This window comes from Macrobrachium rosenbergii, chromosome 55 (assembly GCF_040412425.1).
Source record: "Macrobrachium rosenbergii isolate ZJJX-2024 chromosome 55, ASM4041242v1, whole genome shotgun sequence".
Classification (NCBI taxonomy): Eukaryota; Metazoa; Arthropoda; class Malacostraca; order Decapoda; family Palaemonidae; genus Macrobrachium; species Macrobrachium rosenbergii.
The window spans coordinates 10,387,015-10,401,216 of record NC_089795.1 but is presented as its reverse complement, the minus strand read 5'-3'; the positions used below and the strand labels follow the sequence as shown (position 1 = coordinate 10,401,216).

Here is a 14,202-nt window from a genome sequence, read left to right as displayed (position 1 = left end):
ACGTCTTGCAACGTTGCAGCAATAATAAAGTACTTAGAAAAGGAATAAAGTACTGATCCTTCACCTTACACTACTGAGATATATATATATATATATATATATATATATATAATATATATATATATATATATATATATCGTATAATCTCAGTAAGCTACTTGGAAATCTTAGCTTGATGATAAATAATATTGCCAAGACCAGGAAGAACATTCTTTATTATACGAGCGCCTGAGGTATAAAACCTCGTCATCAGGCTGAAAAAACCTACAAGGATGAGAATCAATAAAATTACAATAAAATGAATCTTCATAATAAATCTTCAGCAAAAATACTAACCAAATATATAAAATGAACAAGTAAATACAAACTAAAAGGGTGAGACGTAAAATAACGAAAAATTAAAAGCGAACACAAACATAGAAATATGAAAATAAAAATAAGGTGAAATGTAAACAAACTACCACTCACAAAGTAAAATATTTAACGACCTAATTGAGTACCTACTATGAAATTACACGATAGCTAGTTGAATACCAGACGAGTTGTTGTTCAATTCCGGCTTTATATTTTTAATAGTCAGCGACTATGAAATCAAAAGGTCCTGTCTATTTGAACAAAAAGACAGTACCCGAAAATCCAGGTCAGTGAAAGGATGGTCCTGTGCTAAACTGTGTTCTCTAATGGCAGAAAAGGGTGGTTTGGAAAGGGGAAACCTAGTTCTAATAGAAAGACCTCTGTGTTCCAAAATTTTGTGTCTGAGCCAGCGGGAAGTGGATCCCACATATCACAGACCACACTGCGAACAAGTGAACAAGTAAACGACACAGGAATTAAGGTCCACAGGCAGAGTAGGCTTCTCTCTGAAAAGTGATCTTATTGTAAAACGATTACAGAAAACAAACCGGAAACTAATTTGAGGGAAACAATGCTTAAGTATTTCTTGTAACTTTTTCGGACCATATAGCTACTATGACCAAGGTAAGGCAATTTAATGTACTTTACATCTTTACTAGCAGTACTGTACACCGGTCTGGGACAAAACTTTTCATTTAAAAAATTTTTCAGAACTTTATAAAATACAAAAATGGGATATGAGTTTTCAGAAGAATAATTCAGGAGGAAAACCATATCTTGATGAAATAAATTAAAATCACAACAAACATTGTAGGCTCTATTTATCAAAGTGCGTATTGAGTTCTTCTTATACAACTTTGGCCTGCTCTGCCTGTGGACCTTAATTCCTGTGTCGTTTACTTGTTCACTTGTTCGCAGTGTGGTCTGCGATATGTGGGATCCAGTTCCCGCTGGCTCCGACACAGAATTTTGGAACACAGAGGTCTGTCTATTAGAACTAGGTTTCCCCTTTCCAAACCACCCTTTTCTGCCATTAGAGAACACAGTTTAGCACAGGACCATCCTTTCACTGACCTGGATTTTTCGGGTACTGTCTTTTGTTCAAATAGACTGGACCTTCTGATTTCAGAGTCGCTGACTATTAAAAGATGAAGCCGGAATTGAACAACTCGTGTGGTATTCAACTAGCTATCGTGTAATTTCATAGTAGGTACTCAATTAGGGTCGTTAAATATTTTACTTTGTGAGTGGTAGTTTGTTTACATTTCACCTTATTTTTATTTTCATATTTCTATGTTTGTGTTCGCTTTTAATTTTTCGTTATTTTACGTCTCACCCTTTTAGTTTGTATTCACTTGTTCATTTTATATATTTGGTTAGTATTTTTGCTGAAGATTTATTATGACAATTGTAATTTTATTGATTCTCATCCTTGTGTTTTTTCAGCCTGATGACGAGGTTTTATACCTCGAAAGCTCGTATAATAAAGAATGTTCTTCCTGGTCTTGGCAATATTATTTATCATCAAGCTATATATATATATATATATATATATATATATATATATATATATATATATATATATATATATATATATATATATATATATATATATATATATATATATATATATATATATATATATATATATATATATATATATATATATATATATATATTTACATGGGTCATTCGGTGGATGAGGTTATCTATTAATTACTGTGATTTATACAGCCTTGCTTTAGCTAAGACCCACGTAATTCCATCAATTAAGGTTTAAGTTACCTAAAAGACAGGTAATTATCTTAATTAGATTCGGTCGCCATTTGAAACTAGGTTACTGAATCTTTTTATTTACTCTGAAACAAATTAATTAAATAAACCACATTGATCAACCATCTAGTCCAACAAAAAAAATTAATTAAAGTAAGGAAATCTACGTGAGCCAATAACAGCTCCCCAGTTCACCCCCCTTTGGACACAATCACTTTTCCCCCACTTTAGAGGATGATGCAACAGCTGAGTTGCTCTAGTGACGCTCTTATAGTCGGTTCTCTAGTATATTATGGGGTGTATCTTAAATCGAGAATATTATGTTAACACCATGGAGGATACTTTATGCAATCTCACTAGGCAACACTGATTGTACTTCATATAGTCAACTTTATAAATGGGATATGGTTTCACTAGGGTTCTTCAGTCAGTGACTGATAAGAGAGAAACTTGAAACAGAAATACAGTGTGAGATGCGATGGGAGAACGGCGAGTAATTATCATCTTCAGACTTACCTTATTGTAGAGCAATTGTGCACACTCGTATCTGATGCCCAGAGTCTGTTGAATCGATCCTCGTCGATTCCACTAAGTTGGAAAGAAAGAGGTAGAAGGGTCGTTGGTTGTAAACAACTCCCCCCACTTTGCAGAGGGTGGGTAGCCTGAAAGATAACAAAACTTGCCAGTAAGTAGTTTTTAGGGAAAAGGGATCTTAAGGGATACCCTAACTAAAGGTGGCCCTAGTGAAACCTTCCTTGTGGGATAGGTCCCTAAACTGAACTTGTAATCCTCTGAAGACGGTTGGTGGTTTTGGATCACTACAGCTGAAGGTCTGTACTAAGCAAGCTGTTCGCCCCGATTACTTTACTCTTTTCCCCTGAACAGATCCGTCCCTCGCAATCCAACTAGCTGAGGATCTACCTGACTCTAGAAAGGGGTATGAGCTTTTAATCACTTATTTCTACAGACTCCGAACACTACTTAAAGGTACTTACGGTTATTTACGTGCTACCTCTGATGATCGTGATATTCAGACCTAGCCAAATGGTGGTACATTCAATGGCATCTACCATGACATAACCTATTAGAACACGGCTGTAGCACTGACGTAAAGGACAAATAACTAGCTAAGTTACAACCCATCTACACACTAAAAATATCCAAAATATATTTATTATTATCTGTTTTTCTTTTTATGATACCCATTGCCAGTTCCATCAGAGAAAACCCATCTTTATTCATTTTCCTTTATTCCTCAGAGACAATCCATCTTTATTCATTTTCCTTTATTCCTCAGAGACAATCCATCTTTATTCATTTTCCCTTTATTCCTCAAAACCGAGGAACAGCGAAGCAGCTGTCTCAAGGGTGGCACTCGGTAAGTCCTATCATGACCCTGTCGAGTGCTTGCGAACCTCTTCTCAATCATCAGGCTATGATAACAGAGCCAGCGACACTCATCCCCCTCCACCCCCCCGGTCTATCTATCAGTCACCCACTTGAACTCTGGTCTGATAACAAAGAGGCAAGGTTCTTGGACAGTGGACTGAGTCACGCGTCTGATAGACGTGTCCCCGTGAGGACTGGTTATATAAAGACCCAGGGCTGCAAAGGAAAGCCAGTTCGGCTGTTCTTTTCTGCAGAGATGAAGCCTACTATTTTTGCTCTCATTCTCTTCCTGACAGTGGGGAATTTTGCCCACTGTCAGGAATGGGAGAATCTTCTCTTCATCAAAATGGAAGAAGTGCTGCAGAAACAAGAAGCAGTCTTGAACCAGGTGAAGGGTAAATCCTGATTCATGTTCAAGTTTTCTTTTCTTTTTCATGAAACACAATCTCGACATTCTTATATCTTTTCTTTTTTTCTTTAAAGATAAGATAATACATTTGATGCCAAGACTAATTCTTAAACTATTCATGATTTTTATCAATTTTGGTTGCACTCCTTTCACTGCACTGAGCTGTCAGGGTTCTATACAGTATGTTGGACTTCCTCAGTCCTGGGTGTGTTGCCATTTACCCGAGCACATTTCCTCTCAGACACCATTTGGTGTGTCTGGGAATGTTAGTTAGAGAGATGAGTTTAGTTTTTAAATGCACAGGAATTTGATCTTTTCCATTTACTCTGTTCTCTTAATTGCCTGTTCGGGATCCAGCATTACTGTTCTATAACTGCTCTACCCTGGTTGAAGGGGGAATCCTGTTTTTCTTTGCCTGGTAGATGGCGCCACCATATCGACTTGTTTACTTCTGGAATGTTTTTTTTTTTTTTTTAGATTGATTTATGGTGTCATCACAGTTTCTTCTTGGCACAAAATCTTTTGCCTGTGTAAGGAATTTGATTCATTGTTCATTGTATGCTGAATAGTTTTGTGTCATGTTACAATCGGGGATTCCTTTTTCATTCATTCGAGCAATATGAAACTAATCTGTGGCTTTCAGCTTAATTTCACGAAAAGAAGCTCTTCAATGTTTTCCTCATCATTTGTCAATCAGCTCAGTGGTCTGGTAAAACTAAGGTATACTTAACTTTTTGATGGCCTAAGACAGACCTCACGACCCCTAGTGTCATCCCTGTAAATGGTTGGAGCAAAGACTAACGCGGAATTGCTAGTTTCAGGATTTGCTTACCTTTCCTTTGTTAGCAGCCACAGCACATCACATACGCAGCACATGGTTATTTACTTCGAAGCAATTGCTCTTATTTATTAGTAAGAGGATAGTGAATATTATGGTGAGAAATTTTGTAGGGAACCCTATGTTATAGGTTTCCGGAAGGCCTGTCTATTTCAGAAGTGATGTCTGCATACTTAGATGCGTCCTGATAAAATAAGTATTTGACAAACAAACTGACACTAATGCCAGTCTTGTCATCTTTGGAGGCAGTTGTGCTAAGTGCAGGGATCGACTTATGGCTCTAGTTTTACATGGCAGGTCAACCCTGGATCTCTCTCTGTTTTCTGATTTCCTTCAGCTGGCTGAAAATATGGCAGCCCAAATTTCCAATGATGCACTGGGTCTGATTATAGATGGTTTTTCAGCCATCTAAGGTGATCAGTCTGTGGTTGAGCTATTAAGACTTGATACTAAACTTCATTGAAATAGACTCTCCTGATCAATCAGTCTTTCAACAAATTCCTGCTCCATGATTCGGTGTGTACAGGTAAGGCTGTGTTGAATAGTCACGAGCATTAGGCAATATTTGGTGATACCTTCAACTCACGATGTTCTTTTCCACAGCAGCTAAAAGGGATTTCATCTCATGCTGAAAAAATACGAAGGTTTTGTTCATTAAGCTGCTTCAGATCTTTCCTTTCTGACATCTACAGCCTACTACCTCATATTTTCTCAGGTTAGAAAAATGGTTTTATACTGTTGCCACAAAACTTAGTATTACTCTTAAAGTTTTCTACACCTGCAGAGATGATATCATCAGTGACACCTGTTTCAGATGGTGAACTCTACCACTGCTTTATAGTGTTGTTCTATGTTAGTACCCTACGCCTTCCAGGATCTTCACCAGTCACAAGGATTAATGGAAGATGTAGTGGACTTTTCCACAGACAAATTCAATTCTAGTTCTTTCATTACCTTCTCCTCAAGAGCCAGTGTGTGTGTGTGTGTCTGTGTGTGTCTGTGTGTGTAACGTCCTCTGCAGAGCTTCCACATTCACATTCAGTTGCAATGTTACATTGTAACTCATCCCAGTGCCAGAAGTCTTCTGTTCCTTCCACTGCCAGGCCTTAAAATGGACTGAATGGCAGGTTTTGTTGTTCTGGATTTTTGTGAATTCAAAAGAAGTTGGCATATATTTTTCACGTACACTTACCTTTGATTCCTATTGATGTTTTAATACATTTCATTTTTCTTTAGTTGTTTTCTTATCACTTTCCCCTTCTCGCTTGCAAAGGTGAGCAGCAGGTGGAGAGAAAAGCCAGAGTAAGTCAAGACTTCTTGAGGACTGTTCCCGCTATAAAGCTAGTGGATGCAGAAGAACCTTTGTACACTCTCGTGTAAATTTCTCACTTCTTTGATGAAGACTCCGGTAACGTGAGTTTATTCGTGTTTCCCTTTTATTCAAACGTTTCTCGCGGAGAACATTTTTGAAAATAAGGACCGACGTTTTTAACACAATGATTAATATTTGCAGGAATGCAGGAGAAGCAGGAAAATATGGGAGACAAGCTTGAAGGTAATTTTCATGCATTATGCTTCAAAATTTCATGTTCTACTAAATAACAGATATCCATGCCTCATAAATCTCTGTGCTTCAAATACTGGGGTAAATTGCTATTAACGTGAGCCTTGTGTTTTTAGGAAGAAAGACCAGTGTTCTTCAAGCAATGATTAATATTTTCAGAAATGCAGGGGAAGCTTGGACTCATCGAAAACAACCTTCGAGGTAATATTTATACACATTTTGTTTCCAAATATTTATGTGCTAATAAATAACACATTAGTATTTCATGGCTTTCTATGGTTCATACAGTGAGTCAAGTTTCGCCAATACGACCTTTGTGTTTTCAAAAGCAGGAATAATTTATATTTTCAGAAATGCAGGAGAAACTTGAACTTGTCGAAAACAATCTTCAAGGTAATTATTTTCTGAGTTTCTTTCTTCTGTTGAATAGCATATTTCTTTACTTTATAAAACTTCATGCTTCAGATATTGATTCAGGTAGCTATTAAATTAAAACCAGCCATTTACCCATTTTCCATTTGAGGCCATTTTTTTTTTTTTTTAGAGAGAATATTTTGAAAAAAAAAATCCCCCAAAATAAGTTATATAGCTATGTATTTTTTAAACTCTCTCTTCATAAGTATGAAACTGGTGTAATGACAGGTTACATCTTTCAGTTAGTATTTCATTTGAATGAAATATCCTTCCAATATGCTGTCATTGACATCAGATCTCTGTTTCCAGACACCCACCATGAGATGGAACACATGAAAGGTATTTATTAAAGTCTTGTTATCCTAAAAACAAAATGCTAAACACACGCCAAATTCTTCAAGATCTAATGTTTCCCTTCTGTTAATATGTTGTCAAGCTGATTAACAGTTAGAATTGCTTTTAGAAGTCAACTTTAAACACGAACGTTCTATTTTCTCCAAGTTCACCAATAAACAACCAGGACCCTTGTGATGTAAATAGATTCATTAGATAATTATGCAAGAAAAGGCTTGGCTCAAAAATAATGGATCAAACATTGTACAGGAACAACTAAGAGCTTTTCTAAGATAGTTCATGTGAATTCATCCACTTAATCGAAGCATTTTTCATGCAATTTCAATGTAACATTTCACATGGTATGATGTGTAGCATCATACTCCCTCTCAGTGCAGTTTTCATATATTCACACACACACACACACGCAGACACATATAGAGTACACACGTGTATGCTATGATGGTGTGACTGTAGCTTTGATGTTCTAGAAGGTCATTGCACAGCATACTGAGCGAGAGAAAAGTTAGATGAAATTGTGGCCAGACATTCTCTTGAACATCACGTCCTCCAGTGGAGATAAAATTGTCTTGATGGATATTTTCATCTTGCAAAGAGATTTCGATCCTTCACATCTGAAACTATGAGAAATTTCCTTTCTGAATAGGCGAAGGAAATCAATTCTGATCGTCACAGTGAGAGGCGCAACTGTGTTCCTCTCTTGCAGAAATATAGCCTACTGTCCACAATGGTCGATAAAATTTCTTTGCTTTCAAAAACCTCCTGATCACATCATTAATCAATTTGGCCTTTAAAAACTTGCATAATTGCTTCATGGAGAAAATACTGAAAGATCTGCCGCAATCCTCTTCATCATGTGATGTATTTTTCCTTGCTAGAGCTGACCAAGTCATATCTGAAGTCCCTTTGTCCAAACATTTCAGGAATTCCTCAAGAAACCAGAGGATGCCTCGGAAGGGACGACTTTGAAGCAGGTACTTAGCTTTTGGCATTGGCAATGATTTTTTGTATTGTGTAATTAGTACAGAAACTTCTAATTATTACCTAATTTCAAAGTTGGAAGGTAATTATTTTTCATTTTTCATCTGCTTTTATGACGTTTCTCGAAGTACTGTGATATTATAGGTTTAAAATTGCCTCATGTAAAATGAAGTCTTATCAAATGGCATAAGAGTTACGAGCAGTTGTTCATGGGATTAATTTTCTTTTTAGGGCAACAAAAACTAGAATCGTCCCTTCACCAGGAAATATCTGGGGTCATCTCTTTGTTAGAGACTGGAGGAATTGGTTAGTGTGATGATCTTAGTTATAGCCATATATTTTTTTATAAATTTAAAAAGAATTGTACTGGAATATATGTATCCTAATGTACTAAATAATGGAAAAGCTTTCAAGACAGTTTAAAAGTAATGTAAAATACATAACTGACGGTTGACAAAACTCCTCATGTAATCATTGTGTACTTGATAGTGACTACAGTACTCTTATTCCACAGATGAGTGCTCAGAGGGAACCCACAGCTGCGGTACCGACAGGATATGTACCGAAAAGTTTTTCAGTTATACCTGTTCGTGTCCCCCTGGCTTTGCATGGAATGGTCCACATTGTGAAGGTGAGAGAGCCTGCGCAGTTCACTGTTCTCTTTCTTCATTGATCCTGTTACAGTTCTCATATATATGCCATTTACTCTAAGATTAAAGTGTGGGCAGCCGGGCTACAGCTCTAGGCTAATTGCATTCAAGTACACTGATAATGGAAATCACGCTGCTTTCTGGTTTTACTCCCCACGAACATGGGTGCAATTTGGAGAAGTTCTTCAAGTTTGTCTCAAACAAAAACAAATGAGGCAGGATTGGATTTGGAATACACGAATCCTGTGGGTTGTCATTCTAGTTGAAGACGAGTTCTGATGGCCATGTTTCCAAGAACATATTTCTTTCTTTAATATCAAAATGTCATATGATACGACGCTTATGGTTTTTAAATTAGTAGCTGTCCACATTTCAGAATTTCACATTTTTTTTATCCAGCATACAGTTAATTTTGAGTCATTATATATGGCGTCACAAGAGTCCAGGCCCTCTTTGTCTCTTGAAATGACTCTACTCGACCTCCCTCAGAATAAACTGGGCCATTTTCCAAAGCTTTTTTCTCAAAACTGTATATCTAATCCTGAGCAGACATCGATGAGTGCGCCCAAGGAGAAGCCGAGTGCAGCCCCCACGCAGAATGCAGGAACTCCGTCGGGAGTTACAGCTGCTCTTGCAACCCACCTTTCGAGGGAGATGGGAACACCTGTTCTTGTCCTCTGGGTTTTGCACAGAATGGATCACATTGTGATGGTAAGACAGATTGCTTTATCGGTTTCTTAATTTCTGTCTTTCTTTTTCTTACAGTTCTTTGATATCATTTTCCCAGACAAATATTTGCTCCATGTGGTTTGATACTGTTAGTTCTACTGGTCATATCGCTTCCTAAATAGTCGAATGTTGTGTCTTTTGTACAAGTGATGAATTGATAATGGCTTTGAGCCTCGATGGCTAGGTCGGTAGAGCAGCAGCCTCGGACTTCATAGAGGTCTGTGGCACGGGTTTAAATCCGCAGCCGACCGGTGAGAGAGGCGGACACTACTATCCGTGTAGACACCCTGGGATTATGTATGTAATCAACGGATAGGTTTGCTGAAAGCAAATGGGTGTTACAGACTAATACACACACAAACAAAGCCACTCCAACATCTTCTAAAAACATAACAGACACCTCACACGTCTTGAACTGTCGACCTAACCGCTCAACTCTCCTCGCTGCCAGGAGAAAGGGAGCTGGGGATTTGGTACGATACATGTACACATGCGCTACCGGGGTCTAAGCGATGTCAGGCAGGGCAGCCGACTGAGGCTACGGTCTACCCCAATGCCAAATCAGAGTCCTTCAAAAAGAAGGCATCGTGCTTACTCCATATAAAAAATGGGAAAAAGCATGTTAAACGAAGAAGAAGAAGATGATGAATTGATAATGGCTTTATAAGCAAAAGAAAGTAAACAGAGAGAGTGTCATGCTATTTAAAGGCGCACATTTTTAGGAGCTTTATTTCTGAATAAAGGTTTATTCCAAGAACTTCATTGAATGTTTCCAACTAGATATCTTGATAGATTCTGCAAATATATCACTTGGGTTTTCACTAAATGCATTATCACTTTAATTGTGAGTTTAAAAGCTATTTAAAATTCTTTCAGAAATATTTTCCTTCCATAGACCTTGAACAGAGTTATTTTTCTATGGATGAACAAAATCATTTTGCCACCCTTTTCAATATATCTAGCTTCAAAGGCATCTACTAAGCTCAATATGTTTCTTGAACTGAGTCTACTTCACTTTGCTTGAACAAACAGGGTCATTGTACAATGGCTGTCTCTTAACATATTTCACTGCTGTGTAGTCATCAATGCGTGGCCTGAAGCAAAGCTGAGTGCAGCCCCACGCAACTCTCAGGAACTCCACTGGAGTAACAGCTACTCTTGCAACTGACGTTCCCGAGGATGTGAACAAAGCTTTTTCAAAAACTGTATCCATAGACAAGAGAAGATGTGAGAGAAGTGCGAAATAATGGGCAGGAAGACAAGTACCGCTAGTTTACTGATGAAGCGAGCCGCTTATAAAGTGGGATGCGGGCGTCTGCGTATACTTCGCAGAGACCGCGAGTACAAAGATTTACAGGTGGCCTGAGGTCAGACTAATTCTTTGCAGAAACAGGACAGGTTCATACAGAAAACATAGTGATCAATAATGTCTGACACATAACATAAATAATTCGTTACTTGTACATAAAGCATGACTGTTTAGAAAGACAATAAATATACAGTTTACAATTATGGTGATAAACATATATTCTGATCGACCCTAGGTCGATGTGAAGGCACCGCAGAAAACGGGATGTTCTCTATAGAGAACGCATTGAGCGGGGACTTTACAAAGACGTTAAATTGTTTATGTTTAATTAGTTCTAATCGGTTCTCTTTCCTTATACAAATCTTTTGATTAAAGATTTATGCTAATTTTCTAGAGTTTTTGTGTAAAAGCCCGGGCAAGGCCATCCAGGGTCTGGGATGCGTAAAGTCTGTCAATGAATGGAAGACGTGGGAGCAGATGAGGGACCACTGCTGGAAAGAGGGATGGCGTCTTCTGCAAGGCTTCGACTCACGACACTTGCGGGACATTGAGCAGGCATATCCTTTCGCTCATATGGGTAAGTTCCCTCCTTACATAAATCTTGTAATAGCTGACAATTAAAGAGAGAGAGGGAGAGAAAATATTACATTAGTGTCTCATATGCTTATATATACACACACACATACATATATATAATATGTGTGTGTGCACATTATCATCAACAAACATTAATCAATGAAAGTTACACAGAATTCATTAAGCAATGAAAACTTCATTTTAGAATATTTCTCTGACCTTCACTGTTCTTAATACATTGATTTGTTGATTACATTTTCTTTACTTTGTTTCTCTAAATCTATTTATTTATTTTCAAAGGTCCATGGGTCAGCATATACGACGGAAAATGGGCAGAGTCTGGAGCACCGATAGGGCAAGAGCTTTGGGTGGAAGGGTACCAGGCAGACTCTCCCAGGCGCTGTGGGTTCTTGGAACGCGATTCTTCTTCTTCCTCTTCTGTCAGAGTGACTCAAGGGGACTGTTCGTATCCGCGCTGGGGTCTGTGCCAGTTCGTCTTCTAATCCTCAGAAGTCAACCCCAAGGGAATCTTAAGTGTGGTAAACCCTGAAGTCCAATTATATATATTCGTTTGCTTTGCAAAGGTTATATGATATCAATGAATGTAGCCATTTAATATACACATTTTGACTGTGGTAAATGTTTGACATGAAATAGCATTGGAATTCTCTGTGTGAGCTTTCAACAATATATAAGAGTTAAGCACTTGGTTCTTTTCCTGAAACACTTTTTAATTTTTTTGAACATTGTTAGAACAAAAAGAATCAGAAAATAGTAAAATGATGAAATAAATAAAGAGCTCTTCACGGGTACTTTGAAAAAAATGAAAGGAAGGAAATGTTAATGTAAGTGGAGAGGATGGAAATAAAAGGGACTTGGGAATGTCAAGATGAAATTTGTAAAGCTGAACAATGTCAGAAGAAGAAGAATCCACTGTAAACGATTATGAAAACAAGAAAAATAAAGGATGACTGAAAATCTTACTGTTCTTATTGTATAAAAAAAAAAAAAACCTTCAATTTTGACAATACCTTTTTCAGAAAATAAACCTGACACCTATATGATATATATATATATATATATATATATATATATATATATATATATATATATATATATATATATATATATATATATATATATATATATATATATGTGTGTGTGTGTGTGTATATACATCAAAAACTTGCCTATTACAGAAAATTAATGATTAATTGCTCCTACAAAAAAACTACAGGCATTTGTGAACCTGGTATCGTCAGACGCCCCCATACTCGATGATCTCTCTTGTAAAGTCCCTGCTCAATGCGTTCTCTGTAATGAGGACATCCCGTTTTCTGCAGGTTCTAAATGCCTTCACATTCGACCTGGGGTCGACCACACACATATATATATATATATATATATATATATATATATTATTATCATTGTTGTGAATTGTATATTTTATAGTGACCATGCATTATGTATATGTGACGGAGTATTTTTGTAACACATCAGACATTATTAATCATTATGTTTTCTGTATGTACCTGTCCTGTTTTTGTAGAGAAATAGTTTGATCTCAGGTCATATTTTATTGTCTGTTTGTAAATCTTTGTACCAGCGGTCTAATCATTATGTTTTTTGTACCAGCGATCTCTGGTACTCAGATATCTGCACGCCACTTTATAAGCAGCTCGCTTCATTAATAAATTAGCAGTACTTGTCTTCCTGCTCGTTATTTCGCACCTCTCTCACTCTCTCTCTTTCTCTCAACTTTACTGAAAACCTCTTAACCTAAGTGTGTGTGTGTGAATCAAACCCCAGAATACAAAAAACAAATCTATCATACGACAAGTAAATAAAAAATCGTGCATGTTAGGTAATTAATCCCAATTACACTGTATCCCAAAGCAAAAAGAAACTGTTGCAAGAAATCATAATATATAGGAACAAACTCCCACTTCCCACAAAGTCACCTAAAATCCACAACATAAGTTTGTCCTTGATCTGTAGAAAAAAAAAAAAAAATAGTCACTGCAGCCCCCATCTCTCTCCCATAAGGGCTATATGCCATGTTAGGGTTCTACCTTACTTGAAACATCTGCGATGACTGAACAATGCCCATTAGTCCACAGTTCATAACACAAAACATACACAATAAAAATATTAAATAAAGGCAGTCATTAATCACTGCAAAATAATCATATCTGTAATAAACACTGATAATGATTAGTAATTTTTCAAAGTTCCAACTCACTTTCAGCAACAGGGAATTCTGGTTCCCAACATGTTCCAATGCATCTTTTCAGTCTGGACTCTCACCAAATAATGTTTAATTTTCCATTAGAGCACCTTGCGCTTAGTGCTTTTGCAGTGCATGCACAGATTGCACTTAGTGCTTTTGCAGTGCATGCACAGATGCACCTTTCTCTTTAACACACTTAAAAATCTGACTCACACTGTATCAAAAGCTTCCATACCTTCCTATTGCCCCAAGACGGGATTTCCATTCTTGGACATGTCACCAACGACCCGCTAAATAAAAGGTGATCGTCCGACAAGTGCTGATTAATGCCGAGAGTGCACCAGATCTCGCTGAATAATGCTGACACAGGTGCTATTAAACAAACATACTGCCCAACTTCCTAACGACTGAACATTGCCAACAAGTTTATATGTCGCACATACCTACGCACACCCCACCCCATTTAATAGGGCTCGGCTACCTACGTACAGTTTCATGATTCACCGTCATTTGCACTTGTGGGGACTGCTTCTCCTTGAAGCAGCAAAGTGGCCCGCACCCCAAAATTATAGCCACAACCGTGACTATGACAATAACCAGCAACACACCAAGGATGCATGGTAAGACGAACT

The 14,202-nt window shown here is 37.4% G+C and overlaps 1 protein-coding gene and 1 long non-coding RNA gene across 4 annotated transcripts in view; one reads left to right on the top strand and one right to left on the bottom strand.

Moving 5' to 3' along the window:
• The window catches only part of LOC136835893 (uncharacterized), a 59,756-nt gene extending 56,975 nt beyond the window's left edge, over positions 1-2,781 (bottom strand). Inside the window, exon 1 of the long non-coding RNA XR_010852273.1 lies at positions 2,644-2,781. This is a non-coding gene — a long non-coding RNA (uncharacterized lncRNA). The remainder of the gene's footprint in view (positions 1-2,643) is intronic.
• A 956-nt stretch (positions 2,782-3,737) lies between these two features.
• Positions 3,738-12,318, top strand: LOC136835891 (uncharacterized). 3 transcript variants are annotated; one of them, XM_067099738.1, is made up of 11 exons: positions 3,738-3,911; positions 6,277-6,318; positions 6,487-6,528; positions 6,679-6,720; positions 7,051-7,080; positions 8,019-8,069; positions 8,308-8,382; positions 8,591-8,707; positions 9,276-9,437; positions 11,159-11,341; positions 11,641-12,318. In XM_067099738.1, the coding sequence occupies exons 1-11, from the start codon at positions 3,773-3,775 to the stop codon at positions 11,841-11,843; spliced, it is 1,086 nt and encodes a 361-aa protein (XP_066955839.1). In that variant the 5' UTR covers positions 3,738-3,772; the 3' UTR covers positions 11,844-12,318. The 3 variants fall into 3 exon arrangements, with proteins under 3 accessions (XP_066955839.1, XP_066955842.1, XP_066955840.1); XM_067099741.1 differs by having other exon boundaries at positions 3,738-3,904; positions 11,641-12,045; XM_067099739.1 differs by lacking the exon at positions 7,051-7,080.
• The last annotated feature ends 1,884 nt before the right edge of the window (positions 12,319-14,202 follow it).